This window comes from Miscanthus floridulus, chromosome 6, assembly GCF_019320115.1.
Source record: "Miscanthus floridulus cultivar M001 chromosome 6, ASM1932011v1, whole genome shotgun sequence".
NCBI lineage: Eukaryota > Viridiplantae > Streptophyta > Magnoliopsida > Poales > Poaceae > Miscanthus > Miscanthus floridulus.
This window is the reverse complement of record NC_089585.1, coordinates 122,308,473-122,323,661: the sequence shown is the minus strand read 5'-3', so window position 1 is coordinate 122,323,661 and position 15,189 is coordinate 122,308,473. Positions and strand designations below refer to the sequence as shown.

General features: G+C 44.3%; 1 protein-coding gene across 1 annotated transcript; it reads left to right on the top strand.

Moving 5' to 3' along the window:
* The first annotated feature begins 11,562 nt into the window (after positions 1-11,562).
* Positions 11,563-15,155, top strand: LOC136456807 (laccase-4-like). Its single transcript, XM_066456792.1, has 6 exons — positions 11,563-11,847; positions 11,973-12,124; positions 12,358-12,602; positions 12,795-12,923; positions 13,667-14,644; positions 14,768-15,155. The coding sequence occupies exons 1-6, from the start codon at positions 11,737-11,739 to the stop codon at positions 14,896-14,898; spliced, it is 1,746 nt and encodes a 581-aa protein (XP_066312889.1). The 5' UTR covers positions 11,563-11,736; the 3' UTR covers positions 14,899-15,155.
* The last annotated feature ends 34 nt before the right edge of the window (positions 15,156-15,189 follow it).

Below are 15,189 nucleotides of genomic sequence, written 5' to 3'. Positions count from 1 at the left end.
ATTTAGAGTAAAATGCACAATTAGTACATAAACTTGGCACGTGGGTGCGCTTAGGTACATCATCTCTCTAAATGTACATATGAATTCAATAACTTGGCTGGTGGGTGCACAACTGCTCACATGCGTGCATGAGAGGCGTGGGAGGCTATAGTAATTATCAGATAGCCCCTTAGTCCTTAATTTTGTCATTATTTAATCCTGGTCAAATTCGCATGAGTTTTTAGAGCTGCCTATGAACACAATTGTTGGAAAAATAGAAGTTATACAAGAATGTGCTTAGCTTAAATATCTAGCTAAATGTAACATTGCTGGCAAGCCTATGGTGCAGTCTATGTTAGACTAATCTCGTCGGAAGTTCACCACCTCGTCCTCTTGATCTTCCACTTCCTCTGCCACCTCTTCCTCTTGATGTTGCCTTCCCTCTCCCTACATTGGAAGGAAAGCCTGAGTCCTGGTTCTCTCGACCATGCCCTCTACCGCCTTTTCTCCCTCTACTGCCTCTAGTTGGGGCCCTTCCAACTCTAGTTGTAGTTGTATGCATTGTGGGAGGTGGTATGTCTTCTCTATGGGTAGCAACAAATGTGGATTCATGTGGCAATGGCACATTCTCCTGAACATAAGCTCGGTGCTCCATTTCCTTAAAAACCAAATACATCAGTAAACAAAGTAAAACATTGTGTTCTTATTTCTAGTACAAAGTTGGCTTTGAAAACTTAGCTTACTTATTGCATCATAATGTTCACCGGGTTTTTAGTATCTTTTGTAGGATCACTATATCCTTCTACCTCCGGCATTATTTCCTACGGAATAGTGCAAGTCGTATAACATCTACAAGAAGAGGAACAAGAGTAATTAATAAGTAAAAGTAGGTACCCTAAGAATATTTTGATCATCGTAGGGCGCGTCGTCCTAAGGTTCTAAAGCAGATCCTTTTCTTTTCTTAATAGCTGATGGTGGGATTCCAAGCTTTTGTCTAATGCAACTCTTCTTTGTGTGATCCGGACCGCCACAGTATGTACAGTGCATGGTAATGCCGTGTTTGCTTAGCTTTGATCCCCCTCAAGCTCAATTGGATGCTTCTTTCTGTTCCTTGGTGGTCTGCCCACCTTTTTTCATACTTAGGTGGCAATATGGTAACTCCAGGTATTGGTTCCCATCTTGTTTTGTCCCTAACAGGCATCACATTGCTGCCATATGCCTGCAAAAATGTGTCATGGTGATAACATGAGGCAACCATTGACTCAGGTTGGATCCTCTCTGATCTAAAGAAAGCTATGGTGTGATCGCAAGGAATTCCAGATAGCTGCCATCGCCTACAATCACACGTCCTTCCATTGATGTCCACAATGTATATGTGTTCTCTATCACCAACACTTAAAATTCTTCTTCTAGCAGGTAGCATCTCAAAGTACTTATTGGCAAAATCTGCATTTTTCTGCAACCTTTTCTTTATCTTTGGACATATGGTGCCATTCCACTTCTCTTGTGCTTCCTTTTGCTTTGTGTATATCATGTACATCAATTGGCATCTAATCTTCTCAATCATACTCAGGATACCCATACTCTCTTACTATCATTATAATTCTTCACTAGAAAGCATTTAGCCCTGCTATCATATCCACATTTCATCACCCATGGATAGCCTTGAGCACAGGATGCCCATACTCTCTTACTATCATTTAGGTCTTTCTTAATTGGAACTTTTTCCTTGATGCTATACTCTGTAATTGCTCTCCTAACTGCTTCTATGAAAGGTCCTAATATGGCTAGAGGGGGTGAATAGCCTATTTAAAAAACTACAAATCAACTAGAGCAATTTGATTAGTATAACAAATAGCGAAATGCAAACTTGCTCTAGCTCTACAAGGGTTGCAAGCCACCTATCCAACAATTATAGTTGCTATGATCTCTATACACACAATTTGCTATGTCACTACTCACTAAGAGCTCTCATACTTGCTACACTACAGAGCTCCACTAGATGAACTTAACACAACAAAGCAAGCTCTCAATTCTAATTACACTAAAGAGCTTGCTACAACTAGTTTGCAAGAATATAAATAAGTGAGTAGGGTGATTATACCACCATGTAGAGGAGTGAACCAATCACAAGATGAATACTAAATCAATCACCGGAAGAATACCAAAGGAAAAGAGACAACCAATTTTTCTTTCGAGGTTCACGTGCTTGTCGGCACGCTAGTCCCTGTTGTGTTGACCAACACTTGGTGGTTCAGCGGCTAATAGGTGTTGCATGAACCTCGTCCACACAATTGGACACCGTAAGAACCTACCCACAAGTGAGGCAACTCAATAACACAAGCAATCCACTAGAGTTACCTTTCGGCGCTCCGCTGGGGAAGGCACAAGACCCCTCACAATCACCACGATCGGAGCCGGAGACAATCATCAACCTCCGCTTGACGATCCTCGCTGCTCCAAGCCGTTTAGGTGGCGGCAACCACCAAGAGTAACAAGTGAATCCTGTAGCGAAAAATGAATGCCAAGCGTCTCTAGATGCAATCACTCAAGCAATGCACTTGGATTCTCTCCCAATCTCACAAAGATGATGAATCAATAATGGAGATGAGTGGAAGGGCTTTGGCTAACCTCACAAGGTTGCTATGTCGATGCAAATGGCCAAGAGAGTGAGCATGAGCTAGCCATAGGACTTAAATAGAGAGCCCTCATGAATAGAGCCGTTGGGCTCCTCACTACACTGAACATGGGGCGACCGGACACTCCGGTTAGATTGATCGGACGCTGGACCCTAGCGTCCGGTCATGCGATGCACGCCACGTGTCCTCTCTCTTCAAATACTGAGCGCTCGATCCCAATGGTCAAGTGATGACCAGACGTGCTGCTGTGAAGTGATCGGACGTTGGACCTCAGCGTCCAATCGTTTCCAGTAAGCATCTAGAATCAAGAAGTCACGACCGGACATGTCCGGTCATGCTCGACCGGACTCACCCAGCGTCTGGTCAGTCAGTGTCTCTTCTGTGCGTGCCACACCAATGCAACTGGACGCACCTAGCCAGCGTCCAGTCACTTTCAACGCTAGCGTTCGGTCGAAGACCAATGCCTGTATGTTTTTTGCTGCCATTGATCGGATGCGCCAGTCCTACTGAGATCAATGTTCGGTCACTGCATGACCAGCGTGACTAACTCCTTTTCAACTCTATCTCCTTCTCCCTTACTCAAATGTGCCAACCAACAAGTGTATCACCTTGTGCACATGTGTTAGCATATTTTCACAAATATTTTCAAGGGTGTTAGCACTCCACTAGATCCTAAATACATATGCAATGAGTTAGAGCATCTAGTGGAACTTTAATAACCGCATTTCGATACGAGTTTCACCCCTCTTAATAGTATGGCTATCGATCCTAAATGTGATCACACTCACTAAGTGTCTCGATCACTAAAACAAATGGCTCCTATAATTTATACCTTTGCCTTGAGCCTTTTATTTTTCTCTTTCTTCTTTTCAAGTCCAATCACTTGATCATCACCATGGAATCACCATCATCATGTCATGATCTTCATTTGCTTCATCACTTGGAATAGTGCTACCTATCTCGTAATCACTTTGATAAACTAGGTTAGCACTTAGGATTTCGTCAATTAACTAAAACCAAACTAGAGTTTTCAATCTCATTCTTTTTGGTAATTGATGACAACCCTTACACAAAGATATAAATTAAGATTTAATTGAATTTATGTTGCTTGCCGAAGCATATTTATCATGTGTAAAAGGATATGGACAAGTTTTATGAACCCCAAATGGTAGCAATTGCTCCCTCTACACATGTGCTTAGAATTTGGATTGAAGCTTACACATATGCTTAGATAGGAAATATAGAAGACAATGCCTACCAAATGATGCTAAGGTATAAGAGATGGACCTTTAAAGCGTGAAACCAATTAGAGTGCACCAATATACCATCCTTAGCACTATTAGTAACTAGACATACACAAAAACTAGAATACCCCATGAGATCAACATTACAAGCAAGGGTCTAGTTTCCATACGATGAACATAAATCTAGTTACTTTAGCTATGCATGCTAGTTTTTCATTTTACCATTCAAGCATATAACTAGCATACACCATACAAGCATGGATATTGAAATTTTAAAACTTGTGCCATGCAAGCAAACATATGAAATTCATATTCAAATACAACATACAAGTTTATGAGCTTACTTCCCCTACTTGTGTGTATTTTTTATTGATCCCCATACAATGTCATTTCATTTATTTTCATTTGTTTGCTCCTCCTATCTTACTATCTCTGTGAATTTCTCTCCCCCTTTGTCAACAATTAGCACAAAAGGTGAGCTCAAATTATAGATAGGTTGTGGTGAAACCATGTGAAATGAGGGTCATTTTCTTAATTTGGTTCAATCTAGATTACTTGCAAAAGATATTTAACTCGGTTTGATCCAAGGACAAGCTTCTTCACACCTCTAAATAAGGGTTATCTTGTACTATGTTGAGTTAACCGTGTATAGCTTATTTTCTAGATCAAACCCACAAACATGTCATATGCTACCACTGGATCATTTCAAACATACAAGCAATAATGGTACCATACAAGCATCAAATTCATTTGATTTTTATGAATGAGCCTAGGACATGATAGGAATGACTAGATGCACTAAACAAGTCCTTAGCAATGGATGGATGACATGTCAATCAACTTTACCTTGTTTTGCTCGAAGGAGAGGCATGTCATATAATGGGGGGTACATCAACACATATTGAGTCAAGTATGTTTAATTCATTCCTTAGCTTGCAAAACCTCTTCTCATCAAGTGGCTTGGTGAAGATATCGGCAAGTTGATCTTCGGTGCCCACACTCTCAATGCAAATGTCCCCTTTTTGTTGGTGATCTCTTATGAAATGATGGCGGTCATCAATATGCTTTGTTCTTAAATGTTGGACTAGGTTGTTGGTGAGCTTTACGGCACTTTGATTGTCACATAGTAATGGCACTTGCTTGAATTTGATTCCAAAATCACTCAAAGTAGCCTTTATCCAAAGTAATTGAGCACAACAACTATCAGCCAAAATGTACTTTGCTTTGGCTGTTGAAAGCGCCACACTATTTTGCTTCTTTGATGATCAAGACACAAGTGATCTTCCCAATAGTTGACATGTGCCCGATGTGCTCTTTTTCTCAACTTTGCATCCCTCATAATCGGAGTCCAAATATCCAATCAACTCAAATCTTGCTCCTTTAGGATACCACAATCCAACATTTTGTGTATGCTTCAAGTACCTCAATATTCTCTTTGTTGCTTTTAAATGACTTTCTCTTGGTGAGGCTTAAAATCTAGCACACATGTATACATTAAACAACACATCTGGCCTTGATGCGATCACATAGAGTAGGCTTCCAATTATAGACCAATACATCTTTTGATCCACTATGTTGCCACTAGCATCACTATCCAAGCTTTCACTTATTCACATTGGTGTACTAATAGCTTTAGCATCATCCATTCCAAACTTCTTGATCATGTCCTTGATATATTTGCCTTGACTCACAAATATGTCATTCTTCATTTACTTGATTTAAAGACCAAGGAAGTAACTAAGCTCTCCAATCATGGACATCTCAAATTCACTTGCCATCATCTTGCCAAACTCTTCACAAAAATCTTGATTTGTTGACCCAAATATGATATCATCAACATAGATTTGCATTACAAATAAGTCATTTCCAAGCTTCTTGGTGAAGAGAGTGGTGTCAACATTTCCCATCTTGAATCTCTTAGAGAGTAGGAAATCCCTTAATCTCTCATACCATGCTCTAGGTGCTTATTTCAATCCATACAAAGCCTTTCTCAACTTGTAAACATGGTTGGGTTTCTTTTCATCTTTAAAATTGGGAGGTTGCTCAACATACACAAGCTCATTGATGTACCCATTGAGAAATGCACTCTTCACATCCATTTGGTACAACTTGATATTGTGGACACAAGCTTAGACTAACAAGATCCTAATTGCTTCCAATCTTGCAACCAGGGCATATGTTTCTCCAAAGTCAAGACTTTCAACTTGAGTGTAACCTTGAGCCACTAATCATTTTTTCTCCAGGGGTTCACGTGCTTACCGGCACGCTAGTCCCCGTTGTATCGACCAACACTTGGTGGTTTGGCAACTAAGATGTGTTGCATGAACCTCGTCCACACAATTGGACACCGCAAGAACCTACCCACAAGTGAGGCAACTCAATGACACAAGCAATTCACTAGAGTTACCTTTCGGCGCTCCACCAGGGAAGGCACAAGACCCCTCACAATCACCACGATCAGAGCCAGAGACAATCACCAACCTCCGCTCAACGATCCTCACTGCTCCAAGCCATCTAGGTGGCGGCAACCACCAAGAGTAACAAGTGAATCCTGTAGCAAAACACGAATGCCAAGTGCCTCTAGATGCAATCACTCAAGCAATACATTTGGATTCTCTCCCAATCTCACAAAGATGATAAATCAATGATGGAGATGAGTGAGAGGGCTTTGGCTAAGCTCACAAGGTTGCTATGTCAATGCAAATGGCCAAGAGAGTAGGCTTGAGGCGGCCATAGGGCTTAAATAGAGAGCCCCCACGAATAGAGTCATTGGGATCCTCACTACACTGAATACGAGGTGACCAGACGCTCCGCTCAGATTGACCAGACACTGGACCCTAGCGTCCGGTCGTGCGATGCATGCCACATGTCCCCTCTCTTCAAATACTGAGCGCTCGATCCCAACGGTCAAGTGATGACCGGACGTGCTGCTGTGAAGTGACCGGACACTGGACCTCAGCGTCCGATCGTTTCTAGTAAGCATCCAGAAGCAAGAAGTCACGACTGGACGTGTCAAGTCATGCTCGACCAGACTCACCCAGCGTCTAGTCAGTCAGCGCCTCTTCTGTGTGCGCCACACCAGTGTGACCGGACGCACCCAGCCAGCGTCCGGTCACTTTCAATGCCAGCATCCGGTTGAAGACCGACGCCTGCATGTTTTCTGCTGCCATTGATCGGACGCGCCGGTCCTACCGAGACCAGTGTTCAGTCACTACGTGACCAGCGTGACTAACTCCTTTTCAACTCTATCTCCTTCACCCTTACTCAAATGTGCCAACCAACAAATGTATCACCTTGTGCACATGTGTTAGTATATTTTCACAAACATTTTCAAGGGTGTTAGCACTCCACTAGATCCTAAATGCATATGCAATGAGTTAGAGCATCTAGTGGCACTTTGATAACCGTATTTCGATACTAGTTTCACCCCTCTTAATAGTACGGCTATCGATCCTAAATATGATCACACTCATTAAGTGTCTCGATCACTAAAACAAATGGCTCCTACAATTTATACATTTGTATTGAGCCTTTTATTTTCCTCTTTCTTCTTTTCAAGTCCAATCACTTGATCATCACCATGGAATCACCATCATCATGTCATGATCTTCATTTGCTTCACCACTTGGAATACTGTTACCTATCTCATAATCACTTTGATAAACTAGGTTAGCACTTAGGGTTTCATCAATTAACCAAAACCAAACTAGAGCTTTCATTCTATAGTAGCAAAAATCATCCCAACCTTGAACTTTGGTTCAGCATTGTCGAATTCACTATTAAATACTTGAAAGTTGAATTTCATCTTTTCTTCTTCATTATCTGAATTTGGTATTTCTAGTTCCTCACACATGTCAAAGTCCTTCTCCACTTCTTCCGCATTCACTTTCTTGCCTTTATATTGCACCATGCTGTCGTCGACATCAGAGTCAACATTGTCCTCAAATAAGTCATCATCATCTTGCCCAAACTCATTGTTACTGTCCACAAAATTTCCATCAATTTCAGAACCTGAAGCACTATCATCAAAATCAAACCCATTGCAATCTGCATTATTAGTCGAACTCTTTGGCATATCGTCATAAATTTTGGTTAAATTATCCTCTTCATTATTGTCAATGGATACTACATTCTTGGGGCTCACAAGTGGGAGAGGATGATCACTCGTGCCATAAACATTGACATCATCCATTTGCTGCCTTTGCTTCTCTATAAAGTTTGAGTGATCAATATAAATTCTCAAATTTTGGTGGTGTGCTGATACATTGATCATCCTAATGGTATCTGCATCACATGTCAGTGGAAGCAAACACTCTGCAACAGTATACTCTGGTAGACACCAATACCAACTGACTGGTCTATGCTCTGCATAGCCTAACTCTTTTAGAATGTCCGGCAAAAATAGCAGCGACCATTCCTTAGCATCACAACCATCAAACTAGTCGACCTTTTCCTCAACATACACCCTGTTCCTTGCAAGCCCATAGAAAAATCCCCCATGGTGTACTTCTACACTGAAAAGTGATGGATTGCCTACAGTCCAATGACATAAACATGTTCAGTATTGGACCTGCAAAATTGGCCTCATACGCAAGCTCTAAAACCAGTCACGAAAAAAACACAAACGGTAAACCAATCTAATATCTCTTAATCATGAACACTAAAAGAAATCTCCTAAAGCGGGTAAAGATTGGCACTCACTATAATCTGGAGTCTGATCACCAGGTTCCTATCGCCTTGGACCCATTGCTCCAGGGATACGTGTGATTGCTCGTTGGCGGCCGTGTGGTTGTCGTAAAAGGTTCACGTTCTCCTCTGCCAAAACCCTATATGTCTATTATTTGTGCAAAAGTTGGGAGGACCAAATAATGACAAAATTAAAGACTAAGGGGCTATCTAATAATTACCATAGCCTCTCACGCCTCTCATGCACATATGTGAGCAGTTGTGCACCCACCAGCCAAGTTATTGAATTCATATGTACATTTAGCGAGAAGTCGTACCTAAGCGCACCCACATGCCAAGTTTATGTACTAATTGTGCATTTTACTCATTTATTTATGTGCACATCGGCTCATACAAACTTGCCTTGTCTAATATGACAAAATCCGGTGTACTAACTAATGCAGCATGGGATCTACTTTGAGCATTGTGCAAGCCTGCACAAGAGTCTATGCAACCAAACAAATACGAGCAAAGTACACTACACAAGCCTAGATACAGGTTAATACATACAACCAATCAAAGTATGTGGTTATTTTATTTTAGACCATGGATATGCTATCATACTTAAACTGCGACTATATGCGTATGGGACCACACATGTCCCACTTTTGTGAAAAAAACGGGGAAATAATCAATATTGTGGTTTGTAAATATGCATTGACTGTCATTGTTTTTACACCTAACAAATTATTTCATGACCTACTCTTTACCTCAGTATTAATGCATATGAATTAATGATAATGTGCTTGGGGATGCTTCAGAAATACGGGCCCAACCCAAAATCAACACAATTGTGTGGTAGCCTTATAACGATCGTCGTTAGGAAATGTTAAGGAACGTACTCGCTCCATCTCAAAATAAATAACTTTCTCTCTAAGGTTTAAAATTTGTCTAAAAAACAACATCCTATAAAAGTACGGGACAATGCCTCCTAAATCCTAATACAAAAGCTTACGGATGCATACAAACAATAATAGCTAAATTCACAAGATATCATCCAGAAAAGAAAAGAAGATGAGGGTACGTACATGTGTCTTTTTCCATAGTCCTTGATCTGTCTAAAAATTATAGAAAATTATTTATTTTGGGACATAGATAGTATGAAAATAGATGTAAACAAAATTGGTAATTGTCCTTCACCACCTTTTTGTTGAGTACATATATAGATCACCTATAGAGATATGAAAAATTGAGGCAGTGGATATTATGTTACTTGGTGTGTTTTTAACAAACCAACACCGATAGTATACTCTAGAAGAAAATACAAGCAAATAGTCTTGGAAGACTAGTACTACCTATAGGAACACAAAGAAAAAAATGTTATTTTTGATTTACATGCATTAGCAATGATTATTTATGATTCTGGAAAAAAACGAACTTGCATCGAAGAAATGCCTCAGGGACTCGATGAGTAGGGCCGGGAGAGTTGCAAGATCCAATTCCGTGCATGTCTTTTACATGTTACTGTTCGTGTTCCCTCCTTCGTTCTTTTTCGGTCAATAAAGTATGTGATGAGGAAACGTTGCATCGCTCAATCGTGTTGGGTCAAGCATCCTTCTCTCCGTTGGGAATTGTACAAGGAAAGATCGAAGACACGCTAAGACACCAACCATGCAGGTAGCACCTACTGGATAGATGCGTGTCTTGCTATCCATGACAAGGGATCATGCATTCATTCTTAAACACACACCACTACAGCAACTCGTAGATTCACTGAACTGTAGGTGAAAACCCTGCGTCGACCGATTTCTGAACTTGCAGAAATGGGAACGCTGCCCTTTGGTTTATAAGCCATACTTTTTCAGCCAACGAACATTATTTTTTTTCTCACAACAAATTAGTCAATAGTACTTTCAGTCATGGCTTATCAGCTAAGCGAACAGGGCAGTAGTAGGAAGTTACTTACCATGTTGGTGACAGCGACGACCATAATTACTTTTCAATTGAATCAATGTTTAACAAAAAAAAATCCCCATTCCAATAATTATTTGTGGCCCCCGTGAATCATGCATTATTGTTTGTGTGCGATGTTTTGATTAAGCCGCACAACCTAACTAGGAAGTAACATTCGCAGATAGTATCTAGAAGACCAGCTTTTCTTCTTCTTTTTCTTGGTGCCAAAATCTAGATGCCACTGTCAAAATGCAGGTGAACATGCTATTTTTCAACATCGAGGCCTGTATGCAATCAATTTTGCTTTATTAAGTGTGAAGGATGATATGTGATATTTGCTTCAAAAAAAAAAAGATTTCCAATCGCTTGTAGAGCATATATGATCTGTAGATTTTGACACTTGACCTCACTGATTTTGTCCAGGTTCTAAACCAGCAAGTGCGGGTTAGGGACCAATGAACCATATGCATGAACACATTCAATTATCAATATGTCCAATATATCAAGTGTAGGACTGTCCTACTAGGACAAGATCTTTCGAGGAGCATGTATGCAGAGCAAGCTGTTCTAATTTCGCGGAAAATTGCGCTACAAGATTTTTTTTACTGACGATTGAGAATTCATAGCACAGTGTAGCGGTGATTTTCTTCATCATTACCATGGAGATCGACAACGGTTTTTTACTCTTTGTGTGCATCCAGTTTACCTTTCGGTTTTCGGCAAACTTTTGCACCAGAAAAGCTACGCGACGGCATGCAAAATCACCAGAATTATAACTAGCGGCGATCTAGTGCATACATGGTCAAAACTCAAAAGGGATGGATCGTTGCCGCATACTTTGGCCACACTCTAAAGCTAGAGCCCTCCAGTAGTCCAGCTAGCTCGAGCAGCTCGCCTGCCTGCCCTTGATCGTTCATCTACCGGATCACCAAACTTTTTATAGTTCTGCCCAAGCTGCGTTTCTGTCGACCATGCATGTAGAAAGCCTAAGAAAATGGCGGTGGTAGTTGACATGCTACTAGCACATTGCTTGCCATGCCCTATATATGGAGAGGGGCCTCCGGTGGCTGTCCCAACACACACACACACACACACACACACACACACACACACACACACACACACATTATTATTCCTCCATCTCTTCGATCGCCTGGTGGCCGTCTTGGTTCCCCTCTAGAGCTCAAGAGAGCAACTCCAGATAGCTGCTCATCGGAGCCTTAGCTAGAGGTTTAACCATCAGCTAGCAATCTAGCATGGCCATGGCAATCTCCTCTGCTCTTCCATGCTCCCTCCTCATGGCGGCCCTGATGCTCCTTGCCTCTGCCGTCGAAGTGCAAGGCATCACGAGGCGCTACGACTTCAATGTACGTCGTCGTCCGATCGAGTGTACAACATTTCTATATATCATATGCTACGTACTGCTGCATAAAATGCATGGACTCATGCATGCTCATGTATATGCATATGCTTCGTTTGTATGTATGCGCAGGTGACAATGGCGAACGTGACACGGCTGTGCGCCAGCAAGAGCATCATCACGGTGAACGGGCAGTTCCCCGGCCCCAAGATCGTCGCGAGGGAAGGAGACCGTCTCGTCATCCGCGTGACCAACCACGCCCAGCACAACATCTCGCTGCACTGGTAAGTGATCGTACTCGTACCGGCGTCCGTGGAAATCAAAAGTGCGCGCGTTGGTGCACCCACGCTTAGCACCACACAAGTACATACACCAGCAGAATTTCGCTAACTAATTCGAAGCTTCTTTTCGTTACATACCAATATACCTTATATACTATAATCTGCCTCTGACCGAACGACGAACGAACACGAAAGCTTTGCTGCATGCTGATCGTGTTGCTGCTGCGTGCATGCAGGCACGGCATCCGGCAGCTGCGCACGGGGTGGGCGGACGGGCCGGCGTACATCACGCAGTGCCCGATCCAGACGGGGCAGAGCTACGTGTACAACTACACCATCGTCGGGCAGCGCGGCACGCTGTGGTGGCACGCGCACATCTCCTGGCTGCGCGCCACCGTCTACGGGCCCCTCGTCATCCTGCCCAAGCTCGGCGTCCCCTACCCGTTCCCGGCGCCGTACAAGGAGGTCCCCGTCATCTTCGGTGAGTGTTGTTGGTCTACTTGCAGTTAGCTAGCTAGCCCCGCCGCCGGCCGGCCGGCCGACGTGAACGGCCGAACGCCGGGAGAAAATGACCCCGCGCGTTGCTAGCTGTTGCTGGCCTGTATGTAATCCTGTGCTGATAACTTTGTGCGCGCGCGGTTGCGTTCGATCGATCGCGAAATTGGATATTTAGGTGAGTGGTGGCTGTCGGACACGGAGGTGGTGATCAATCAGGCGCTTCAGGTTGGCGCTGGTCCGAATGTCTCTGACGCCCACACCATCAACGGCCTACCAGGACCGCTCTACAACTGCTCTGCCAAAGGTACGGTACATTCTTTCTTTCTTTCTTGTTTTTTTTTAAAAAAATTTGCAAGCACACTAAGGCCTAAACTCTAAACTAACACGCGCGCCTACACTATATACGTACGAGAGAGCTAGTGTTGCTGTGTTTTGAAGGATGATCTAGGCGTTAGTTGTTATATATATCTTAAGAGTTCTCGAAACAAAGGGAACAAAAAACAAACGACAGAACGAGAGGTTACGTACCGCTCGAGTAGTCTTCCTAGTCTGGTCCTAACAGAAAGCGAAAAAGGTGACGTTCACGGGCGCTCTGTTTTTCCATTCCCCAAGCATGCATCTCTAAGTTTTCAAACGCAACCATAAATCAAAAGAGGCCTCGTCTTCACGAAGGTGGTGAGTTGTTCAAATCACCAAAGCAGATGAGAAGATTCCGAGTTCCTTTCTGGAAACGGGATCTTTCATCTGGCTGTGGCGCCCCTGTGTGGGAATGTTAGCACGACGTCGCTGTCATGGGATCCAATCCCACTCGTACTTGACCTAACACATCCGGTGGACTTAAGCAACCTAGCTTAGCTTGCCGGCGGTGGGTCCCTCGGACCCGGTGTTGTTACGTAAACAAAATCTCAGTTACGCCTCCAGCAGATAGGTGTGCTTTCCCATTCCGTCAATCACGTTGATCGCCTTCGATGCATGTCTTTTTCCAAAACGTTCCACTCACCGTGTGTGTGGCCTGCATGCATGTGTGGCACGCGCGAACGCACGCAGACACGTTCAAGCTGAAGGTGAAGCCAGGGAAGACGTACATGCTCCGCCTCATCAACGCTGCGCTCAACGACGAGCTCTTCTTCTCCATCGCCAACCACTCGCTCACCGTCGTCGAGGTCGACGCCGTCTACGTCAAGCCCTTCACGGTCGACACCCTGTTCATCGCCCCGGGCCAGACCACCAACGTGCTCCTCGCCGCCAAGCCGTTCTACCCCGGAGCCAACTACTACATGTCCGCCAGGACCTACTCCACCGGCAGGCCGGCCACCTTCGACAACACCACCGTCGCCGGCATCCTCGAGTACGAGTACCCCGACGCGCCCTCCTCCGCGGCGAGCTTCAACAAGGCCCTGCCGCTCTACAGGCCGGCGCTGCCGCAGCTGAACGACACCAGCTTCGTCGGCAACTTCACGGCCAAGCTCCGCAGCCTCGCCACGCCGCAGTACCCGGCGGCGGTGCCGCAGACGGTGGACAAGCGGTTCTTCTTCACGGTGGGGCTGGGCACGCACCCGTGCCCCGCCAACACCACGTGCCAGGGCCCCACCAACACGACGAAGTTCGCGGCGTCCGTCAACAACGTCTCCTTCGTGCTCCCCACCAAGGCGCTGCTGCACTCGCACTTCACCGGCCTGTCCAGCGGCGTCTACGAGTCGGACTTCCCCGTCGCGCCGCTCACGCCGTTCAACTACACGGGGACGCCGCCCAACAACACCAACGTGGCCAACGGGACCAAGCTCATGGTCATCCCGTACGGCACCAACGTGGAGCTGGTGATGCAGGGCACCAGCATCCTCGGCATCGAGAGCCACCCTCTGCACCTCCACGGCTTCAACTTCTTCGTCGTCGGCCAAGGCTATGGCAACTACGACCCGGTCAACGACCTGACTAAGTTCAACCTCGTCGACCCCGTCGAGCGCAACACCGTCGGCGTGCCGGCCGGCGGCTGGGTGGCCATCCGCTTCCTTGCCGACAACCCCGGTAAGATTATTCTGGTCAATTATTAACGCTGCACGCATGCCTCCTATGTAACAGCCCAGGAAACAAGCTCTGCATGCGTGCCTTTGTCTTACACATGTGCGTACGTGCTCTATGAATGTGCAGGGGTATGGTTCATGCACTGCCACTTGGAGGTGCACACAACGTGGGGCCTCAGGATGGCATGGTTGGTGCTCGACGGCAGCCTCCCGCACCAGAAGCTGCTCCCGCCGCCGTCCGATCTTCCCAAATGCTGATTAGACTCCCTCTCCTGCCGGTTGCTTCAAAGGGAATTGTGAATTAGACTTGATCACAAATGTGTTTTTTTTTTGTTTACCTTCTTCATTGCCAATTGCAATTCTTTCAGCTTCCATTTAAACTAGTCCGTTCCTAGCTGACCTGGACTTTTTGTAATCTTTTCTTCTATTGTTTGCCACCCTGTAATGAAAAAAAATGTTTTTTGTACACTCTTTTGATAATAAAGAATGGCGTGACTTGCACCAGATCCATAGAATTTCATCTGTCTGCATTGTTCCAGCTGGTTATTT